General features: G+C 36.9%; 1 protein-coding gene across 4 annotated transcripts in view; it reads left to right on the top strand.

Annotated features, from left to right (window-relative positions):
- TAX1BP1 (Tax1 binding protein 1) overlaps positions 1 to 24047 on the top strand; it is a 55186-nt gene that overhangs the window by 29478 nt on the left and 1661 nt on the right. Inside the window, exons 6-17 of one of the 4 annotated variants that reach the window (XM_008632020.2) lie at positions 2419 to 2567; positions 2706 to 2796; positions 4042 to 4227; positions 7417 to 7644; positions 8991 to 9137; positions 10348 to 10441; positions 11741 to 11859; positions 13062 to 13187; positions 15030 to 15101; positions 17514 to 17688; positions 18025 to 18173; positions 23833 to 23918. In XM_008632020.2, the coding sequence (XP_008630242.1) occupies positions 2419 to 2567; positions 2706 to 2796; positions 4042 to 4227; positions 7417 to 7644; positions 8991 to 9137; positions 10348 to 10441; positions 11741 to 11859; positions 13062 to 13187; positions 15030 to 15101; positions 17514 to 17688; positions 18025 to 18173; positions 23833 to 23918 (1622 nt within the window). The remainder of the gene's footprint in view (positions 1 to 2418; positions 2568 to 2705; positions 2797 to 4041; positions 4228 to 7416; positions 7645 to 8990; positions 9138 to 10347; positions 10442 to 11740; positions 11860 to 13061; positions 13188 to 15029; positions 15102 to 17513; positions 17689 to 18024; positions 18174 to 23832; positions 23919 to 24047) is intronic. The other 3 variants (XM_017732167.1, XM_008632021.2, XM_017732168.1) reach the window with 3 other exon arrangements.

Here is a 24047-nt window from a genome sequence, read left to right as displayed (position 1 = left end):
AAGATAAATGAATTAAAGCAATTATTACAGAAAGTAATTACCTTTTTTGTAAGAGTTGTTGTACATTTAGTTGATGTGTTTATTATATTCTTCCCCTTCAGACTCCTTCTAAACACAGTTGACTTTACCTGTAAAATAGTCTAAGAGCACTCATTTTAAATTTTACAGGCTCTGAAACCACTGTAACCAGTGTATGGGACTAGGATTGCTACATCTAAATTGAATTGCTAAGAATTCTGTAAAATAACAAGTTGTCTCTAAAAATTAATCCTTTTTTTTTTCTTTAAAAACTGTAGGCTTTAGTTGTATCTAAACAAGTTTATTAGGTGAGAATCTGTTAAGTATGGAACTTTTACATTTTAGTACCATGTCCCTTTAGAATAACTAGCAAAGCAGCATCAATTGTAATGCTGTTTGTGGAGTGAATTTTTTTCAGGCTATTAATTCCTTTTAATATATGTTACCTTTGGCAGCCTGTTTGAACTGTTTGTACAGTTTATATATATAATGTATCAGATTAAATTCTTTTGAAGGCACTTGGGTTACAACAGTTACAGTTATACCAAAGTGGTGTTTAGAGAAAACACAGATATGCATTGAAATAGACTTTTTACTATGCTAGGCTTTCAAAACAGGGGCAAGTAATTAGTCTCCACTGCACTAGGGGAGGACAAGCAGTTACAGAGTGTGGTGTTGCTGCTGGTTATATAACAAGTTTTACTTGGAATACTGACTTTAATTAAAATATCCTGCCCTCATTACACCAAGTACGTATATTTTTGGTTGTAGGAAACTGATAGGTCTTCAGAAATAAAGACCTTAAGAAAGTTGTGGGTTATCTTCTCCAATGATGTTTTTTTAAAAAAGATGGCACATTCATGATCCCTTTAAATTCTTTTTTATATTAAGACATAAGAAAGCCATTTGGAGTTTAAATAGTTGTAATGTATTAGTTCTCTTCTTTTATATAGCCTATATAACAAAAACAAGAATCTACTTTACATGCTGGTTTAGTGTGTAGCAAGTGAACGAGTCATCAGATACATCTGCCACTCCTCAGTTCAATACTACCTACCCCTCCATGCAAAGAAAATCATAATGCTCAAACTTCTGTTTAGTTGCTTGTAAAAGTGGAGCTTAATTATACTTGTGAACAGTGTATCTTGACAATTAATGACTAAAACCAGTCCTCATTATATTTTATTGTACTTAAAACATTGTTAGTTAGGTTGGAATTCGGCCAGTAGGGGTTCTTCGTAAAGTCTGGCTGATGTGTTTCTCTTGATGGAACAGTACAGTCTTGTTATTTCAGGGCATTGAGCTTTGTTTAAAAATGAATAGATGAAGTAGTGCTTTAATCTCCCAAATCTAGAGCAGAAAGACAACTTGTACCTTAGTATCTACACAAACACTTTTAAGTCATGCTGTAGTTAGCTATGTTGGTCAGTGTGTCTTGACCTTGTTTTACACTTTGATTCGTATCACTGTCATGGTTGATAATAAGCTGAGCTTTATCGTACTTTGATATCAGAAAAAGTGGCATATTATCTCAGTGTGTGTGATCTACTTTAGTGTTACTTATTTATTTTTTCCAAAAAATAGTTATATGGGAAAAAAAACCATTTTCAGGGTTATTTAAGACAGCCTGACTTTAAATGGCCGTTTTGCTGTGGTGGAGATGGCATTCAGCTGTCCACTGCCTTAGAACAGTATGGACATTGCTATAATTAGGTAATGAAAGGAATGTTTAAAGTGGTTTCCCATCTTGTATTTGTCAAGTTTTCTGACAAAGGAATCCATTTTGACTATTGTCATCATCCTCTGTCTCAGCTTCCAGTATCCAAGACATAAATCCTACAATGGTTGCATCAGCTTCCTTGAGCTATGTGAGATCTTCTATATGTTCTAGCTAGGAGAATGTCATGTAGTAACCAGCTCTAAATCAGAGTTTTGTTTTGTTTTGTTTCTCCTTTTGCCTGCAGTTGTCTTTACTGTGTTTTGCTACAGTGGTGTAACTGTCTGGAAAAATGCAAGCTCTTCTTCTTTTTAAGTAAAAGCAAGTACAAAGAGAAACAAATTTCTTTGTTTTCTAAGCTAGATAGTCAGTGGTTTGTGTGCCGAAAGGAAATAGGCAAAAGATAGGAAATAATGTGTTTATCCTGTACTCTGAAGTCTTTGGTAGGCTCTGAGTAACTGAATGGTTGCTCCAAAACAAACTCCTTATTGACCCCTTATTAATAGATGAACTGTGCATAGCAATATTCAGTAGATATTTATGTATACTTGAAATGGGCTTGTTATACATTTTAAGGAAGAGAATAAATCTAATGGCCATATTTTGGCATTAATTCAAATAGCATGTTTTACTTCTGAAGAATCACATTTTTAAATGACGTCTATTTGCAATTTTTTTCAAAGGATAATATTCAGACATCAGAAGCTTTTAAAAGGGAAAATAATGATTTAAAGAAGAAGCATGAGGAGGCTGCTTCAAAAGTTCTCCAGCTTGAAGAAGATATCATGACTGTTACTCAGAAAGCCATTGCAAAAGAAACTGAGTTAGACAGGTACTTAGTCTTTTTGTTCCTTACGTTCCTTATTTTACTTTTTTTCCCCAAAGGTGTTTTTTTAGACTAACAGTTTTTAATATATGCATGGATTTTCTATATTAATAGTTCTGTACCAATACTTTTTCAATATTTTAGTCTGAAGGACAAACTGAAGAAAGTGATGCTTGAGAAGGAGCAACTTGAATGTGTGTTAAAGACAGAAAAGGATGAAAAAGAACTTTATAAGGTAACTTTATTACTTGTACCTGTATACACTGGAATGAAGTGGTTTGAAATAAAAGTAATAATGTTTTATGGAGAAGTCTAATAAATTGAATTTGTTAAGGAAAAAAAGGAAATGGGTAACTTCTGTGAACATATCTTTAAGATAGTTATAGATGTTCTCATATAAAAATGAATGAGGAAAACAGCATCTGAATTCAGCCATGGTATAAAAAGGTCTATAAGAAGGAGAATGAACCACCAATTTGTTAAAGCTCAGACATAGTAACAAAAAATAATAGATTCTAGTGAGAAAATTCCTTAGTTATACAGTGCATCACCCAGTAACTGATCATCTTTAACACACTTTTTCATAACTAAAATACTTCTTAGTCATGTAAATTCTCTCTCCAGACTTTTTTTTCTAAATCCCTCTTCTTGAGCCTTGTGTAGCTTTACTGAGAAGCTTTAGTGGGTTCTGTATTGCATTTGTTTTTACTAGCATAGCTGATTTCTTTTGCTGGTATTGAAAGACACCCATATATAGAAAAAAAATACACTGCTGGCCCCCCTCCGCTCAAAGTAGAAAAAACTTTATATGCTAAAATAATGAAATCCTTAGGTTGTGTGAAACAGATCAAGTGTATTTAAAAGATTATTTTTGTTCCTAGGAAAATGTCATTATGTGATAGGCAGTATTAGATACACAACAGAGGTTCTAAAAGCATCTTTTACAAGCATGGAATCCCTTTGTAAATAATCAACACAAATCTTCTGGTCTGAGTGGGAAATACTTGAGTGCAGGAGCTGGTCTGCATTATTGTAGGCAGATTTGTTAAAAGTAGTTTGCTGTCGTTGGATATTGCTGATGTAGACCTGTTTGTTTAGATGACTGTGGGCAGATACTACTAGAAGTTTTATTTCTCTTTAGTTTTCTTCAAGTCATTTCTCTTTTACTTGTCCTTAGTTGTCTAGCATTTGTGAAGAGAGGAGTGAGTCCTGAACGGCTTAATTTGATGTGGAGAGAAATTAGGGCTTTAACTTCTAGCTGTAGATTGGAGCTGTTGTTAGGTGACCATGCTGAAAGAATTCCAGCCAGAAAGATTGGGCTGAAAGGCAGTGACAATATCAAATGTTTAATTTTTCTCTTTACCCCTTCTAATCTGCCTCAAGTTAGAGTAAGTTAGAATTCAGTGAGCACGTAAATAGACAGGTGAACAGTAGTTCTCCTAATGTGGAAGAAGTTTGACGTGTTTTAGCATCATTGCAGATACACTTGAAGAATACAGAAATAGAAAACACCAAACTAGTAAAAGAAATCCAGACGTTTAAGAATTTGGATGCAAACAAAGAAAGCATGATATCGTATTATAAAGAGGAGGTTGGCAGATTACAGCTATTAATAGCTGAAAAAGAAAATATGAAGAAAGCTTTTTTGCACTCCTCATCCAACAAGGTAAGCACTACTAATATAATTGGTCTGATGTGAATAAACGTATCTAATGTTGTATGTGCTTGACAAGAGAAAGGAAGTTGAAGAAATCACCAGGGTGTACGCTAAGAGGCAGGAGGATTATGATGTTCTCTGTAGATGCAGAAAATGATGAAAAGACTGAGATCTGTTCTAGTTTTGTGCCTTTTGAGCTTGTTGAGGTCTTACATAATGAACTGAGATTAACTATGTGTGAAAAGGTAATTTCTGAGTTCAGTAAAAGTGGTGTGCTCCTGAGTTGCTTCTGGCTTCACAAAAAAGGAAAGGAGGTTGAGGAGAAAGTTTGTAATGTAGTTGTGTTGAGACTGTAGAGGGTGATGGAGAAGAAAAGAGGAGACATGAAGTGGTTGCTGAAGGACTTGTTAGGTGAATGTAGTGTCAAGCTACAGTGCTGACTGAGAACTTGCGCAGTAGGGTTTCGAAGGAAGAGGTGACTTACTATGCCCTGTGGTAGCATTGTGGTTAGCAAGCAGTGTGGTGTAATAGGAGAGTGAAATTGCTGAAGAACTCGTATTTATGTTGTCCGTGGTCCACATGGGGTTATTTCAGGCTTAGTTCTAGTCGGGTATTATGGATGCATATATTGGGTTTGTGTGGGTTTTGGTAGCGGAGTGGCCTCTGTGAGAAGCTGCCAGAAGCTTCCTGTGAGAGAGCCAATATCAGCCAATGCCTGACAGAGCCAGTGCCAGCAGGCGCCAAGACGGACCCACCACTGGCCAAGGCTCAGCCTGTGGGTGATGGTGGTAGCGCCTCTGGGGTAACAGATTTAAGGAAGGGTATTGGAGAGGGGGAAACTCTGTGAGAGGAATTGCAGCTGGAGAGAAGAGTGAGAACATGAGAGAGACAGAACTCTGCAGCCATCAGGGTCAGTGAAGGAGGGGAAAAGGTTCCAGGTGCTGGAGCAGAGATTCCTGTGCAGGCCATCGTGAAGACCCTGGTGAGACAAGGCTGCCCCCTGCAGCCCGTGGAGGTTAACAGTGAAGCAGACATCCACCCGTAGCCTGTGGAGGACCCCATGCCAGAGAAGGTAGATGTGCCTGAAGGAAGCTGTGACCCTGTGGGAAGCCTGCACTGGAGCAGGTTTGCTGGCAGGACCTGTGACCCCACAGGGGACCTGTGCTGGAGTTCTCCGTTCCTGAAGGACTGCACCCCATGCATGGGATCCTACACTGGAGAAGTTCATGCAGAACGTGTTGGAGAAGTTTGTAGAATAGTGTCTCCCGTGGGAGGGACCCCATACTGAAGCAGAGGAAGAGAGTGAGGAGTCCTCCCCCTGAGGAGGAAGGAGCAGCAGAGACAATGTGTGATGAACTGACTGCAGCCTCCATTCCCCATCCTGGCTATGCTGCTGAAGGAGGGGAGGTAGAGAATCTGGGAGTAAAGTTGAACCTGGAAAGAGGAAGGGGTTGGGGGCTGGATGTGTTAATACTTGGTTTTATTTCTCTTTATCCTATTCTGATTTGACTGGCAACAAATTAGATTAATTTTCCCCTCAAGTTGAGTCTGGTTTTGCCCATGACAGTCAGTAATTGCTAAGTGATCTCTCCCTGTCCTCATCACGACGCACAAGCCTTTTGTTATATTCTCCCCCTTGTCCAGTTGAGGAGGGGAGTGGTGGAGTGGCTTTGGTGGGCACCTGGCATCCAGCCAGGGTAAACCTACAATAGAATAACCATTAGGTGTTCTTTCCTGATACCTCATCATCCTGTTCCATTTCATCCAAAAGGAATGCAGTTTCTGTGCCCTGAGATTGTTCTCAGATCTACAGTGTGATAGGCAGTAATGAAATTGACTGGGAGTTTTGCTTTAAAAATTTGCTCTTGATCCAAATTAGAGAGTCAGTTTAGATACAGCCTTTGAGGCCAGCATAGAAAGGTCAGATTATGCAGGCACCTTTCTTGTGTATTTTGCCAGTCTTCTCACAGAAAAGCAACTTGGATCTCAAAAGACTAGAAATTGTTTTAAAGTAATATGAGTTATGAATATAATATTTAAGTGGAAAAGTAGTGCTGTTGAGAATGGAAAATCTTACTTTAGTCTCTCTTGTGCTGTTTTGTTTCTGAATGTGTTAAACTACTACTGTGTTTTATTTTGAAGGGAGTGGGTATGTGTCAGTACTGAAGCAACCTAATATTCGTGTCATTTATTAATCTTACAGTGCTTGTGAGGTTTCTGGTGGGATCATTAATAGTTTTATCTCACACTGTGAAACTGTTACTGAAATATGTAACCAATGCATCATGTGCTGTAAAAATAGCTAGGAGACAGGACTTCAGGGCATCTACTAGTCTATCCATCTTCATAAATGGTTACAAAATGCATTAGTATTCCTCTGGATTTGTTAAGTGGTATTTAAAAAATTAACAAATAATGGACTAGAGATAGCTGAATTTATGTCTGGACTCAAGAATAAGACATGATTATGCCATCAGGGAGCCCAGAGGCTATATAATACTTTATATAGTAGCTTTTTTATTTAAAAAAATTGATTTTAAAATTATTTTTTGTAATCCTGGCCTTCTCTGAGGAATGAGAGGCTGGTAGTTCAGCTTGGTCAGTTGGCTCTTGGGTTGCCCTATGGTGCTGCAGCAGTGCTTAGTGCTACATGCTGCATCTTGTTCTTCATTATTGTTTGTTCTCTCTTCCCTCTGGAAAGCTTGTTGTGCAAGATCTTGGGAAACAGAGGTCTGAGAAAAACGTCCCAAAGCTGCTTTATAGTGTTTTACATCAACCAGTTGTAGGCACTGTAAAACTTCTTGCTCTCTTGTTACCTTCAGTGTGTTTCTGTAGGATGGACTTTGGTTTTGATGCTGGAGTTCTACAGTGATAAGAACAGAGGTGTGGAAAACAGACTTTTTTTGGTCATATGTTTAAAACTGAAGCTGAAATTCCAACAAAAACCCAGAATAGAGAAAATAATTATATTTAAGTTTGCCTTTATTTTATAGTGAAATAAGTTTGCACATCATCATTGGCAAAGAAGACAAGTGGGGAAAATGGTACTTGTGTACTGACTTCTTGATTTAGTAGTTTTGCTAAAGCCACCAGGAAAACTTGGTTTTTCTTTCAGATGTTTCTAATCCCTATACCAGCCTTTATTTAAGCTTTGAATTAAAAAATGATGAATTCTCTTCCATCTCTTCTCTTTCCTAGGATGAGGCAAGTATTTTGAAAGAGCAGCTTCGAAAAGCTGAAGATCAGATTCAGGCTAGCAAACAAGAAGCTGTTTTAATGTCAAAGGAGCTGAGTGATGCAGTAAATGTGCGGGATAAGACAATGGCAGATCTTCACAGTGCACGTCTGGAAAATGAAAAATTTAAAAAGCAACTTGCTGAAGCTTTAGCTGAACTTATAAAAATCACGACTTTGAAAAATGAACAGGTAAATTGTCAGTATTTAGTATTGAAGTCTATCTGTATTTATAAAATCTGTATTTATAAAATCTGTCAGAGCTGGCTTTACTGAAGATGGGGAATAAAAATAGGTTTCTGGATGATTAGTGCAAATAATTATCAAATTCTCTTTCAGCGTTCAATATACTACCTTAAATCAAGTGCATGTTACCTGATTTGGAGGTTTAGTAAGAAAGGAGATTTCTGCTATTACTCACATTTACTACCCACATTATTTTCACGGAATAATGCAGTATTTATCTGTGTTATTTTGAATCCTGTCCCTGTCTTAATTCTGTCAAGTGAGCCACAATAGCATTAAAAATTAATTCAAATAAGAAAATTTATTGGTAGAAACTTGGGTTGTTTTATAATGTTCTTTCCTCATCAGTAGATTCTCTCTGAATTCTTAAAAATCCTTCCAGTATTTGTGATCCAAATTGATTTGCTTTAAGTACTTACAAGTATAAAAATATTAATGTAATGGAAACTGTCTTGACCTTAGTCTTGGATAATAATATAGTGAGCAAATATATGTTTCATCATTTTGATTTAAGGGAGCTTTATACTGGGTCTTCTGTGACTGCAACTGTACTGGATTAATTTGCTACTAGGATTACTGTAATGGTGTAACTGAAGAAAATATATTGAGCTGAACAGCAATTAAAATAGTACTGTAAATAAAAAATGAATGTTACAACACCCAAAAGAAATATTTAAAATATCAAAGAATTGCATGTTTTTTCCCTAAGAGTTTCAATTGTATACAATGTGTTTTGAAATGCATCATAAAAGAAGTGGCAAATCATGTGAATGACTCAAGTTACCAGAAAGTATCTGACCATGTCCTGTGTCTAGTTGCCAGATGTGGTTTGTGTAGCTTGTGTGTCAGTGTTGTGGCTCAATGGAACCACTCCCAGGTGAAATACAGTGAGTGTGAGGGAATACAGTTGTGGACTGTGCACTTTTGCTGCGTGGCCATACTTGTCTGTAGGATAGCTGGAACACCCCCTGGAAGGTGTTCAGACTTTTCCTGTATGTTCAGGCTTTAGATACACATTAATCAGCCCATGAAATAAGAATCTCCTTTACCTGCCTCTGGTATTATACCAGTGACTGTTTGCATCCCACAGTGTGTCCTGCTTGGAATGAAGTTCAGCACAGATTCTGCCTCTCTCTGTGCTCTACTGCTTGCTCTATTCCTTTCCTTCCCACAAAGAAAATAGGAGCTTCAGTACTTACATGGAGCATTATGCTTTTTTAATTGAAAAAAGGCTTTTTGGGAAATAGTGGTATTTGAACAAAAGGGAGAAAAATTTCTTCTTTTTTTTAAAGGAAGCTTCAAATGCAGTGGAGCAGGAACTGCGCAGAGAAGTTGAAGATCTGAAGCTTCGCCTACAAATGGCTGCTGACCATTACAAGGAAAAATTCAAAGAATGTCAAAAACTTCAAAAACAAGTAAACAAGTTTACAGAACAGGCAGTAAGTAGAATGGGATAAATTGCACTTGCTTTTTTGGTAGCATTTCATCAACAATTTAATTTCATTCTGTGAAAACTAATGCTTTTGAAAAGGATTAAAATGTGTGGTAAGCAGTGATTCTACCATTTTCTTTCACAAACCTAAATTACGTCTGTGATTCTTTTTAGATAGTTGTCCAAACCAAGCAAAGAATTTATAGTAGCTGATGTTATGTACAAGCCTGATAGACTTCGGATGAACCTATAAGCATTACACTGTTCAAGGAAGAATTTGAAACTGAAGCTGGGAAAATCCATAATTACTGCCCCTATCCAGTACCACCACAAAAAAGCCCAACAAAAAACCCCAAGCCCAAAAGCGGGGGAAATAGAGAACTTGAAGTAGGATTTAAAGGCGAAGTGGGAAAGAAGTTTCCACAACACAGTATGGAGTTGTATTCCATACGTATTTTGTAATCTTACCACTCTTCCAAGATCTGTTTCATAAATAAATGAATCTTTTTCAGTGATGATACAAGTCTTAGGCCACCTAGTAACTGAACCTGTCAGCCATTTTTAAACAGATTTGAGAGCAGAGTTCTTCAGAATTTTGTAAAAATTGGAGTTGGAGAGGAGCTCGAAGAGGGAAAAGGCCTATGTGCAATGGCAAGATGTGCAAATATGAATTCTTAAGAAAACCAGACTTAAGTATTTCTCTTATCCACAGAACATTGCATAAAAAAGTCATCTTTTCATCCAGAAGGTCAGTGGTGAATGAGGTGTCATATCAGAACATCTATGGCTTTTCCTTAAAAATCTTCCACATCTTTGGCAATGTTGTACATCTTACAGCAAACACCAGATTTCATTGCTTTCACTCCAGAAGTCCAGCAGACATTCCTAAAACAGACTCTATTTTTCTAATGGAGTATTAGAATTAATTAATTTAAATGTAACTGATTCTCTAGAAAATGAGATTTTTCTAATAATTTGCTTAGAAATTACTCTTTCTAGGGAAAAAGACCTTCATCAAGTAAGGTGATAAAAATCATAGTCTGAAGCAATTTCAGTGTTAGTACAATTAAACGTTTTTGCATATTTATTATTACCTACTGTTTAAATGAGCAGTTCTGTCTAGTCCAATTTTGGAGCAAATGATAGTGCAAGATACATTACTTTGTGCTTTGGCTTTCATTTAATCAAGTACCAAAACAAAATTTCTTTTCACAAAGAAAACTGCAGGGCATCAACAGAAACTGACAGATGCATCTAACATTGAGACAGCTACTGCCATCCTTACAGACAAAAAGTTGTCTGCATCTCCAGGTACCAACAATTTAAATTTTGTCTGTCTTTATAAGCCTGAAAGTGTTGTCTATGTGAAGTAGTCACTAATAGTATTTTTAGTATAAAGTAGGTGGACTTGTTCTGTTTAATTAAAGCATTAATTAGAGATGTGAAGACTGATCTAAATATTTTGTCTCTTACCAAGTGGTAACATTCATAAATAAATTCATGTATCAATTTAGTTGCTATTTACTAATGTCAGTAGAACTGAACTCTTGAATTTCTGCTTTATGGTTAACAGAGATGGTTTTGCCAAGCTAATAAACAGTTTATTAAAAAAACCTTACTCAAATTTTCAAATTGAGTATAATAGCACAGTAATTTTGCAGTCAAGTTATGATGACCATCCACTATAACATTCTACTGTAAAATCAAATCTGCTGAAAAGTTCTGATTATGTGATTGGAAGGTCAAGTCAGCTGACTATTTTCATGAATTATAGGCAGTAGTGGTTTATTAGAAAATGTTTATAATTATTGTGAACTATTAAGTTACTGCAAAAATAATATTCTCAAATTTCAATATGTAATAAGTTAAAACTAAAGAAGAAACCCTTCACTATGAGGCTGGTGAGGCATTGGAACAGGCTTCCCAAAGGAGTTACGAATGCCCCATGCCTTGGGGTGCTCAAGGCCAGGTTGGATGGAGCTCTGAGCAACCTGGTCTAGTGGAAGGTGTCCCTGCCCATGGCAGGGGGATTGGAGCTGGAGGGTCTTTAAGGTCCCTTCCAACCCAAACCATTTTGTGACTTTTTTATTCAGTTTAAATTGATAAATGCCCATAAATGCTGAATAGTTTTCTCTGTGTTACTTTATAATTGACAGATTCTTGTTATATGTAAAGACCATCGGGTGTAATTTCTGTCGGTTTCCTCCTGTCTATGGTAAATACAAGTGTTTCTTAAAACATACAATCCCAGCAAGCTCAGTGATAGTGTGTGATGAAGTAGTTTGCTGAGGTACTTCATGTTTTTATGTGAGAATAGAATATTTAGAATGATAGCACACATATTCTGGTGTTTACTTGGTTTTCTTTCTTGGGAGAGTACTACATGTGTGTGTATTTATGTTCATCTTCAGCATGTGACAGAACTGAACACAGATGTGCCACTATGGTTGCTGATCTTACATAGCACATAATGCTGATTGCTTCTGGTTTGGATAACATGGAGCGCTCTGTTTTTGATGCACTCTCAAATCTGGGCTGTCATCTCTTATACAAACTTTATTTATGGAACAAAAAAAATCAATGTTCTTGTTTTTTCTTCAATGTTCACAGTTAGCCCCATTTCATCTGACATAGTTTCGGAATCCGTGGTAAAGGAGCAAGTGCGTGAAATGAATAAAGAGATTGCTGAGAAAACAGAGAAGTATAAGAAATGCAAGCAAATGTTGGCTGTAAGTAAACAGCTGCTTCGGAAAGCTGAACAAAAAGTAGCTTTAGGTGCTAAGCCTTAAAAACACAAGGCCTACCCAGCTGAGTTGCCTTCATTTTTTGTGTGATACAGTCTGATTATGGTAGAAGTCTTAACATTAGAAAACACTCTTTTGTTCAGTCAGCTCTTGACTGTGTACGGTTTTAGAGGGTTCAGATAAGGAAGACCAAGATACAGTAAAACAAATGTGCACATGCTTGAGGTTTTAAATACTTTTCTGTTCTTACATTAAGTATAATTGCTTTTATAAATCAAGTACAGCAGGTTGCTGTAAGCCAGCTGATGTTTGGTACAAGTGTGGCAGTGTTGATCTGGTACGCTGTCCTAAGCGTAGCAACTTCCCCTACCTGCCTGTCATGGCTTTTGCAGTGCTTTCACACCTGAGTGGGTGCTGCCAACTAGCTTGGGCTCAGTCACACATAAAGGTGTTTATTTGGTTGTCTCGACCAAAGTTGGCACTGGTAGTGCTGTAGCCACAGTAGTGATGCTCTTTAAATATTAGTACCTGTCAGTCATAACTTGACTTTCATTTAACCAGTTTGGATGTGTGGATGATGATGGAGTATTACATCAGTGGCACTGGTGTAAAGCTGACAACAGTTTAAGAAATCCTTTCTGAGTGTTGTCTTGTCTGTCTTAATTTTGTTTCTTTTATTTATCACAGTGATACTGTTCTAATAGTTTTTCCAGGATGTAATAACTGTCCTATAATTCTGCTCATAACCCTGTCCATGGAGAGCCTGCACTGGCTTCTGCTGGCTGTTTATTCCATAGTGATTTTTGAAGAAAGCTTTGCCTTTGACCTTCTGTATGAAAGATACTTAGGTTATAAAAATCACTTGAGGAAAAGTTTTGTATTGAAGTGAGATACTTGAAAGAATAATCATTGTTAGTAGTATTAGGGTACAAAGAAACTTGAAGCTGTTAAACTAAAGAGGAATATCAGCTTGTTGAAAACTCAAGGAAAGAAATGCCTCTTGAACATCGTTTATGCAGTGTTCTGTGGTCCTGACCTCTTCAAAGTCTTGAGTCAGGCTTGGAGAAGCCATTTGTAAATGATCTCGTTTCAAAAGAATGGAGTTTAACACAGTGACATTGTTGGGGGTGGGAGGGAAAATCTCATAAGATTGTAAATATTTCATGCCGTGGTATAAACTGCTTTAGGATGAGAAGATGAAATGCAGTGTTTATGCTGATGAACTAGCTAAACTGGAGCTGAAGTGGAAAGAACAAGTGAAAATCAACGAGGGTATAAAATTACAGCTGGCAGCAATGGAGGATCAGTATAAAGTAAGTTACAGGTTTTGTTTATGACAATGACTCGTTACGTGTTCTTAACATGGTTGCTTATTTCTGATGGTTCAAGTAATGAAGAGCTTTAATAGGGAAAGTGCACTAAATATATTTTTGCTGTAAATAGAAATTCTGCACTTGAAGAAACAATACAGTCTTGTAATGCTTCTTTTAAAGTAAGAGAGGTTTGCTAAGATCTACTACCAGCTGGCTATCAGTCTTTTAATACTGTGGATTTAGACAAACCCCTAAGTGATGTAATCTTGTATTATGGGAAAAAAGGGCAAGGGATTTCTAATTTCCTGCTGTTTGCTGTAATACTAACAGGAAGATTGATTGGTGTGTTTGTCTAAAATCTTCATACTGCATATTGCATTACTAGTATAGTAATGTCTAATGCATTTTATCTGAAGTCAGTAGAGAGGAGTGATCCATTGTTTTTAAAATCATGCAAGAATTTAATTTGGAGAACCTCAGGTATAGTCTTGGTAGAGTGACATTCACCAGAAAGTCAAGCGTAATGGGCAGCTTTAGCTTACAAGGGGGCCTTAATCTTTGAGGTTATGTGATAGTAATGCTTATGTTGAATTAGCTTCTTAGGTCAGTAGGGGTGAGATAAGAGCAACAAATGTCCAATGAGACTAGCTTTTCTGCTGGTTCTCAGTCTAATGGTGATAATGCAGTTGACTCTGTCAACTCTGTTGCCTCTGTCAACAACCTCTGCCTGTTTTTGCCCATTGTGATGAAAAATGATTAAACTGAACTGTGACTGTATTGATTCTACTAGGACCCCCTTTTTATTGGTAATTACAGCAATTTTTCTTTATAAAATCCTGAATTACTCTACAGTTTATTTTAGCACTCCATAGGCCATCTTTTTCCGACACTTTCTGAAGCTCTAATTTCAATTTTATAAAATGCATGACGCTTTCCAGTTTATTTTACTAATTAGCAGTGATCAGTTGCCATGCATAATTTAATGTGAAAAAAGTTTAACTTCTCAACAGCAGATGTAACAAATAATTGGTTCAACAATTGAAAGCATTTTGCTGGCAATTAGAAAATTACTGTCTTTCAGGAGGGTGCAGGTGGTAGAGAAAAAGTGAGTTGTTCTTCCCAGTCAGGAGATTTTGCTCCATTGACCTAAACTAGGAGAAGGAATTTCGGAACTGAAAAAAAAAAGATAAGCAGTTATGCCAAGCCTTGAGTTTAGATATTAGAAAAACAGGGGAAGGGGCAGTCTTTAAAGGAACCAGAATACAAATAAAATAGTCCTTTGTAGAGAGAGATTATTTAAATCATCATTTTGAAGGCAGGAAGAATTGTGTAATGTGTCAGTTGCACCTCCTCCCAGAGCACCCAATAGAGACACAAGGTAGATGTTTGTGAAACAAATTAAATGTCTTTGAGGCAGGAGTAGCTTTTGGTTCTCTCAAGTTCTGTGGTGGGACAGAAACAATGCCAGGAGATTTCTTCAAAAACAATGAGATGAGGCTTGCAAACCTTCCGGTGTGTCTGGGCAGTGGTGCCCCTCCTGCCATTGGTGGCACTGATACTACTCCTCATTTCTAACATAGAATTTTATACCATTCCACAACTGTTTACTGAAAACTGGCAAGAAAAGGCTGCTAGTGTACTGCTGTTGTCCAGCAGATAAAACTTCATGAGAGTTGTTGGGTTGGAGTTTTAGTAGCACTACGTGCTGCATGTAACTGTAGTAGACAAAACTGTTTTCATCTGAAAGATTAAGTTAATCAGGAACTTTGTTTTCACAATGTAACATGCAGGGAAATAGTTTCCATTCACTAATGCAAGAATCTTAATCTTCTTTTCATGTAGATTCAGCTGGCAGAAAAAGAGAGACGAATAAAGGACCTGGCATCACAGTTGGAACTCTTGACCAGTGAGAAGGTATTGTCAAAAATTTTGGAATATTAATGCTAATGTAGAAGTACCTCTGATGTATTATATGGCAATTAATCAAAGCTAGGTTTTACTGAAAAGTGAAATAATAAAGTGTCTTTATTACATTCAGATAGTACTGCATGATACTGTGCAAAGTTAGGATTTTTCTTTGAAACTTTATTTGATAACTTTACAATTCCAGTATAGATACAATTCCAGAAGAGATACTTAGTAAAATCAGGCATTTTAATACTGAGAAACCGAAACAAAACTAAACTTTCAGATTAAGCTAGTTAATTTTTTGGGTGAAATTCTCGATTGTCAAATAGTTGGTATTTAATTTATCTTCTTTTTAAACCAAGGATATAATTTTTAATAGATCTCTCAAATTTTTCTAGTTCAAAAGAAATCAAATTAAAATTTGAGTTTTGGTGAGGCTAGTTTAGGTGGAGGGAGTAATTTTAAACACCACACATAAGAACAACTACTGTAATAATAATAATAATGTATGAAGCTTATAAAATTTTTAAACTTTGTCTACCAAATTTATAGATATTTACATTACATACAGAAGAATCAAAGTGCCTTGCTAGACTGGAATCACGATTTAATAGTTTATCATTATCAGTGCTTGTTTATAAATGTCACCAAGCATAGCTTGCTAAAAATGTTCATTTGCTGTCTCTTCAAAACTATAAAACTACAAAATCACTTTTTTTCCTATTTTATTTACATACTTAGATAGCCTTTGATATTTTTCTAGGTGTTTTTTTTAATCAGTCTCTACCCTTGCTGTCCAACTTCTGGCTAAGGCTGTTTTGCAGTACCTCTTTACCCTCAGGTTTATTTACATTCTGTTTTAATTGTATGTAATATGAAAATTAAAGTAGTAATGCTACTGCCTCTTGTTTTGAACTGCTTCTGTATTCCAGAAGAAGTCAGTTTTAAAAAGGAAAATCTTAGATTTCATTGCTAATTAATTGTTCCTGCTTTGTATTGAGTAAAGATGAATTACTTAGATTTTACACACGCACTAAAACATGCAATCCTAGTTTTTTAATCCTACCTGTTTTAATCACATGTTCCTTTCAGTTTATAAATCTAAAGTAACACTGGCATAGCTTTATATTGTATCTAGAGGAGGGATGCCATCCACTATATGAGGTCTTTTTGCATTTGAGTAGTGTTTTGTTTTCAGGGTAGTTATTGATTTTTGCATTTTTCTCTTCAAGAGGTTAATCTGAAGTTCACCTGTTTGCAAGAAAAAAATATTGAATTGTTCCTTTTAGTAGCAGACTTTTTATTTCTTATGGAGTTGAACTGGTAATTGAAGCTTTGGTTTTACGTTTCAATTTAAAGTCTTTTGGGGAAAAGATACACTTCAGTCTTTGAGGGTTTTATTAATATCAGCAAATATTAAACATGAACCCAGAGAACCCAGAAGAAAATACTAATCAGAAAGAACATTATTGGAAAGCATGTCTCCCTTAACAGTCCCTATTTTTTAATTATTGTTTTCATATTTACGTCTCAGAATTTTTTGCTTGGTTCTGAATTTAAATGGCATATGTCTTTTGATAGTCTTGGCATACTGCTCTCTATCCCTTAACCCACTTTGTTGAGTGGAATTATGAGAAAGATTTTTATTGGGATAAGTTACAGCTGGTGCATTGACCACACTTAAGTCACTTTAATTAGTGTCTTTTAACATATATACTGGCTTAGAGTTTTAATGGTTTCTAAGTTATAAAACCCCTTTATAGTTTGTAATTACCATCATAAGTATGGTTGATATGTAAGAATCTAGAATTTTAAGTATATTAATTTTTTGAAGAGTTCTGAGAATTTTCGATACAAATATTTGCTGTTAAATATCAGAAGGGATCCAGTGCTATGTATTTACTAGTTCTCTAAGAGTCTGCCACTCAGGGATTCATGTGGAATTATGTCAAGTATGTACCAAGATGTGCTCCACATACTAAAATGCTACATTCTTGAATGGTATGGTATGATATGAAAAAAAGAATTATTTTATTTTTAATTGTAACTTAAAAAAATTTTTCTCACTGCGTATTATCTTCAGTTGTTATTGTTAATCTACCCATTTTTACTGATTGAGCTAATTTATCTTCATTGTAAAAAAAATGCAGATACTTGAAAAACATGGCAGTTCTGTTTATGTAATTAGAACTAACTGACAACAAACCAAGAAAAAATAGTGTCTCTTTAAAAGATCTTCTTTGTATTTTCTTTTCTTCATTGACTGTTTTTGGTGTTTTGGTATACTTGGCATAAGATCAAAATGAAATGACAGTAGGAAGGTTAGCAATTTTTTCTTTTAAAAACATGTTTCATAAACATTTCAAATTTTGCTAGGGCTCCATAGGTTAATTACATTTCGAACTCTGCATAATTTAGGAACTTGGCAGGACACCAGGAGATCAAGCTGGAAGGATGATGGAAGGACAGACTTCACAGCAGACATTACATTTTCGCAACCCATATTCAGAGGAAAATGGACCGGTTCCTGCAGTGCCAAGCAGACTACCAGTATTGCAATATGGAAACCCTTATGCAATTCAGGAAAGAAGAGGTAAGTAAATTTCACACTCCCCCAATATAATTTCTCTCTCGCTGTTTCAAAAGCAATGCTTCATTTTATTCAGGTTAAGTACCAACAGCCTTCAGACTGGTTTACAGAGCCTTTTCTGACTGATGAACATCAGTAAAGGGCCTTTATTTTATGATGAGAGTCAGTAAGGTAAATAAAGTTCTAAACACCTCTGGAGGAAGCTGATTCTCTCCTATTGTTTTATATAATCTAAACCGAAAATGTGTTTAACTCTTGATTTTTAAAGGTAAGGTAGCACATTTGTAATCTCAAAATACAAACTACTGAACGAAGATGTCCTAATTAATTTTTCTTCAGATGGAGCAGATGGTGCTTTTAATCCTGATGAGATCCAAAGACCACCTGTTAGAAGTTCCTTTTGGGAGCTAGAAGACAATGTCGTGTGTAGCCAGCCTTCACGCAATCTCAGTCGGCCTGATGGTTTAGAAGATCCTGAGGATGGCAATGCAAGTTACTTTTCTTATTATTTATTTTCTTTTATACATTTACTGATGAGTTACCAAGAGTTTCACATAGGTTTTCCATATCTGATAGGCCTGATTTATTGTTATGTAAATTTGCAATTGATTTTTCTTTTCCCTGAAACATTTTTTGGTGAATTTTGCTTGCTTTGAAGGAGAAAACCCTGCATATCTATTGATGTTAATATACTTGTTCCCCTAATCTCTTGAGTTACTGTCAGCTTGTTTTGGTATTAGGACACTAGCTTCTTAATCTTTTTAAGTATTAAAGTAAAAAAAACCCAGGTAATCTCAACTCATGATTTTTCTCTCCTGTGTGGTAGAATGAGAGCTCAAAATGTAGCCACATCTCACTCATTTTATAATAGCAATGTAGGAACTTAAGTGGAACAGAACAAATAAAAATATAAAGGATTCAGATACCAGTATTTTCAGTTAAATGCTAACTGTAAATTGGTATCCTACTAGATACATTATTCTAATATATTAATCTTTCATTCTGTCTTCTGCAAATGTGCATTTATTAATTTCCATTTTGAATGCTTTTTGCTGTTGGACATGTATTTGGAAGAGCTTAATTGACTGTTACCTAAAGCTGATTAAACTGAAAGGGATACAATTCCACTGATTTTTTTTTTTTTTTTGGGCTTTGTATGTTTCAAGTTTCTGGTTAGCTTTTCTTTTTAGTACAGTTAACTTGCACATTCTGGTATAAAAAAATGGCTTCTGTAATAAATTGGACTGTATGTCTTCATTTGAACAGGAACAGACCTATTACTCTTCTTTATTCCAAGTACTCTTGCACCTTCAAAAATATTAAACAAGAAATACCTTTCTGCAAAGTATTGTGCTCTTTGCAAGTACAATGGTATCATGACCTGTTTCTCATTTAGTCTAGTTTGCCACATTTAATTGCTATTAACCTTTGCAGAAACTGATCAGTGTTCAGACAGGCATGATTTTAGCCCTGGTGCTCAGCACCTATAATGGAGAAAAATGTATTTCTCCCTCCTGCCTTTTGCTCCCAATGTCCATTACTGTGAATAATTAGAAAACCTGTCAGAGATTTTGCAGCCTGTTCAAGATCTCAAATGTGAGCTTAATGCTGTCCCCACCTTTACTTCACATTTTGCATATTTAATCTGATCATTCTTGACGTAGCTCTTACATCTGACACGCTCTTCTCTTCTTTAGTCATCTGCTGCAGTTTAATTAGCAGGGTGTTCTCTCTGATCTATGTGCTTTGCCCTCTTGCAAACCCAAGAGAAACAGTGCTAGAGTCTTGTGCTCGTTTGCAGAGACAGCTTGGATTTTTGTAATGAGGTGGAATATAACAGGCTTAAATAAAGTTCAGCTTGAGAAAAGGTGCCTTTAAATCAAATAACTTGTATCTTTATTTTTTATTTGCAGTTGAGAATCAGTTGCTTGCTCCTCACCCAGATAGACTTTATGTATAGTGTACAAATTTATATGGAAATGAGAAGCTGCAGGAATCTTTCTAGGGAGACTTAGTAATATGCCAAAGACAAAACAGTTCTGAGGCAGGATGTAAATAAATAACCTGGGAAAACTTCCACATACGTAGGGGATTCATTATAAAGAAGAGTCTGTCATTTGTGCAGAAGAAACAGCAAATATAAAATGATAAATATGAAGAGATTACCACTTCTTGGACTGTTTTTAAAATAAGCTATTTAAGATGTCGTTCTCTGCATTTTTTCAATCAGCAGCATGCAGAGCCTTCTGCTGGAGGAGGATTCCCTCCCAGAAGAAGAGGATTGGTGGGCTTGCTGCTTTGTTTGAAATACTACTGTTGTATGGACTTCTGCTGTCCTCCTGTCCTCATTCCTATTTACTACACATTATATTAGTTTAAGAAATAAAGGGTGTTGTAGTCACTTCCACCTCTTTATGGCTAAAAGATCTGTTACCTTAGATAAATAAAGGAGACATGTTCATCATCAGAGGTAAACCACTACCAAAACAGCCATGAAGTGGTGGAAGTGACTACAACACCCTTAATTTCTCAAACTAATACAACACAAGATACTCAAATCCCTCAGAATTTTTGTGCTGTTGTGTTCCAATTTGGTTTCTCCCAAAATTTGGTTCCTTAGAAACAGGCACTTCCACATGTTTGGTTGACATAAGAACCCATTAGTTTTGTATGACTGGGAAGACTTTACAGGATTCTTGCACCTTTGACTTTAGGAACTTGGAGGCCAATTAAACAGTGATTTCTGAGAGGGATAAGCTGATCTGTGTTAGTAGTGCCAGCTGAACACGTGCACAGTGGTGATTTTGTGTGGAGTGGCTGACTTGCCACAAGTTCCTGCCATCATCTACTCAACACTAACTTTCCATTTCTTGTGCTGCTGTAATTGACCAAGATGGAATTGTTGGCAGCAAAGAATTCCTAGCAGTAAGGGAGAGATCCATAAACAAAATGTATATATATGTATATATTTTATATATATAAAACTAAAGTATGAGTTTTAGCAGTGTAGTCCTGATTACAGTTGGCAGCAAGCCCAGAATAACCATCCTGAGACTATTAAACAATGTTTTAGTCACAGTAAGTATGTGGGGGATGGGGAATATAACTCTTGGCAACTGAGCACCGGGTCAGGATATTTTTTCAGATGACTCCAAAATGGCCTTTCTTCTAGCAAAAACCCCCACAATGCATTATTTGCATGATCTGACCCTGGCAGCCAATTACTGCCTTTTGTATAGGGAGGACATAAAAGGAGCAATTGGTATCCAGGTGTCTCTTGGGAGAGCAGACTGCTTGCAGAGAGGTTGAGAGGCCTAGAGGAAGGAGTTTGATTTCACTCCTACAGCAGAACTGAATCACAGAAATAAAATGGATGTGCCCTTATTCCCAGTGTACCCACACTGCACGTCAGCCCTGTGTCTGTTCGTGTGTTGTTTAAGGCCTTGGATGGGTTCCTTACTGCTGCATGTTAAAATGATCTGTAGCACTTGGGGATGGGACTGTTCAAGTCTGTGGTTTTGTACTGTGTCACATAGCTTTCTAATTTCTGTTTGACAATCCTGGAACTGCTTACAGTTGTAATTATGAAAGCAGTACTTGAGACAGAATTGGTTGGTTTTGGTACAGCTAATCGAGTTGCACTTCATGTCTGGCTTTCCCTTCTTCCTCTAGTGGCAAACCCCCTTTTTTTACCATGCTTTAGTGTATAATACTGTATTTATCTTTATGATTCACTTAATCTAAGGAACTCATTGTGGCAGTTTTTTAAAGAGCCAGAGTTACAGTCCAGTGATGATAGTTAAGTCATGATGTTAAAGGCATCCTCTATAATTTATTCACCTAATTATTCAGGCTTCTGAGTTTAGGAGGCCTGGCACTTGTTATGCCAGAGGACCACAGTGCCAGCCTGTGGGTACATGGTACCAGTCTCTTTTCATAAGAACCTGAGGCCGTGTACCCACTGTGTTACTTCACTGCAGGACACTGTAGAGGTCTCAGACTAAGAATGTGCAGCCATGTCCATGTCCCTGGTCATCAGTATGGACTGCAAGAAAGGTGGCCTTGGATCTACATGAAGGGCAGATGAAACTCTCTCAAGTTATGGGTGTGGGCTTTCATTGAAATAACTTGGATGACTCAACCACATAGTCTTGAAGTAAGCTGATGCCTTTGCTTAAAATACAGCATAGGCAGAGCCACTGAGGGCTGGTGTCCCAGCAGTTGTTGTCCAACTCTCTGTAAAGCAGCTTCAACTACCACCTCATTTTGTCTTTTGAGCTGTCAAGGATGGTTCTTTCCACCAGGGGAGAGTGATGGGTGTTTAAATGTCAGGTTGAAAAGCTCATGTAACCTCATTTATAAGAATAAAGAATGGATTGCTGGATGGTACTGGGCACTAAGTGGCAGTGAACCACTGAAACATGATGATCCGTCCTCCCCCCATAAAGTGCTCTGTTTTACATGGAACACTTAGGAGTTTTGTCCATCAGTAATGACAGAAATAGACAGCTGTTGGAGTCCAATACAATGTCACCTTCTCTGTTTTCCAGAGGTTCCGAGTTACCCCAGAGCACTGTGTGAGAATTTTTAGTTCTGGGTGACTGTATAGTGTTTACTGTCACTTGTAATTAGAATAGCTGGGAAGTCCTCTCAGACTAAGATAAAGTTCTCATGGTTCCTGTTTGACCATGCCTTGGTTACACAGTAATCTCTGTAACATCTCTGTGAGGACAGCTCAACACAGAGACATTTGCATTCTTCTTGTGTGGGTTAGGCATCCCAGAAGGTTAAGAACTGATCTCTGAGACTTGGCCAAGAGCAAAAGTACACTGAAGAGACAAATGTTCCGTATCTTAACAGGGTAATATCAGTACATACTTAGTATTGACATTCTTGTGCAGGGCCTGGGTCAGAAGCTGCTGTAAGGAACACACAGTATGAATTTCACAATTACGGGAACTGGGCCACGAGAAAGCTGTAGCCGTAGGACATTCCAAAGACTTTACATGTGCTTGCCTTCTGTTGGAAGAGAGTTCTGCAGGGCAGCCATGTAGGACAGTGCAGGTGCACTTGTGCAGAGGAAGGCATTGTCCTCTTTTTCAGATGTTTCTCAAAAAGGAACAAGGAGGAATGTTTTATTTGTATGTGGTGGGTACTACACTTGCCAGAAGCTGAAAGAGAGGGCGAAAGATGTAAACAATTTTATCTTATCAAGTGACCAGCAGTAAGACAAATGGCTTTAAAAAAAAAGGGAGGAGAGGGAGAGGGGTTATACTGAAAAAATTAACTTAAGTGTTAATTTGGCCAGTGTTTGTAGTTGAACTGTTTTATTGATGGAAGACGCATATTAATTTTCTTGCTTAAGTCCTGGTGTGTGTCAGTCTGGTATTCAGCGAATTTGTTGTGGTTTTGGCATTATATAAGCTGTAGCACTGTAGCTCAAGAGTACTTTAAATAGTTTTTCTTTCTTAATACATCCATCCTATCTCTCTCGTGGCAAAAGGAACAACTGATGTTTTAAAACTCATATGCCCTTTTTACTGCAGGTGCAAACAGGTTAGACTGCAAGATTATGTTTGTTTCCAGCATCTGTCATAGCAGGCCCCACTGCCTGCTTAATGGAAATGTTAAATGGTTGAAACTAAACAGGTGTTGTCAGAAGAAGAATACTGAGGAAATTTTCCCATCCTTCCCTGTTTCCATTAATGCTTCATAAGGGGTTACATAAAGTACGTGAGCATAAAACTGAAATATTTTTCCATATGCATATGAGTTACCTGTATAAAACATACAGTACGGGTGCTGTTATATGTGCTCCTTCACACGTCCTTTTTTGTAGATCAGCTAAATAATTCCTTACTCTTGCTTGTAAGGCATCTTTGAGATAAAAAGGAAAATGAGGTAGGAGTTGGAGTTCCAAAAATCTTGGAATGTACTTGTATTTCCATCTTGAAGTTACTCCATTTTGTGCTGTATTATCGAATTGCAGAATAGAGCCAAGATGCACAAAAGTAAAACTTGTGCTGCACAAATTACGGAGTGAACATAAATTTCATCTGGGTTTGTTTGGTAACAAAAATGCGTATTGAGGAGAAAAAAAAGCTGTTTATAGGGGTTATTCTTTAAAATACTTTCTCTTTTCAACAGGATGATGACAACACCGTACCTTCTGCTCCTGATCCTCCAAGTCTTCTCTTGCGTGAGCGGGGCACAGGTTTCTGCTTTGATTCCAGGTAGATGTTATCTTTTATTGGTCTTTGAGGGCATGGAGAGGTTTCTGTAGAACTAGTCAAGGGGGGGGGATTGGAGGTGAAAAGCTGCCAAGCATTTTCAATGGATGTTTGGTTTACAATTAACTGGCA

The sequence above is a fragment of the Corvus brachyrhynchos genome, unplaced genomic scaffold (assembly GCF_000691975.1).
Source record: "Corvus brachyrhynchos isolate BGI_N302 unplaced genomic scaffold, ASM69197v1 scaffold53, whole genome shotgun sequence".
Classification (NCBI taxonomy): domain Eukaryota; kingdom Metazoa; phylum Chordata; class Aves; order Passeriformes; family Corvidae; genus Corvus; species Corvus brachyrhynchos.
This window is presented reverse-complemented; position numbering and strand designations above follow the sequence as displayed.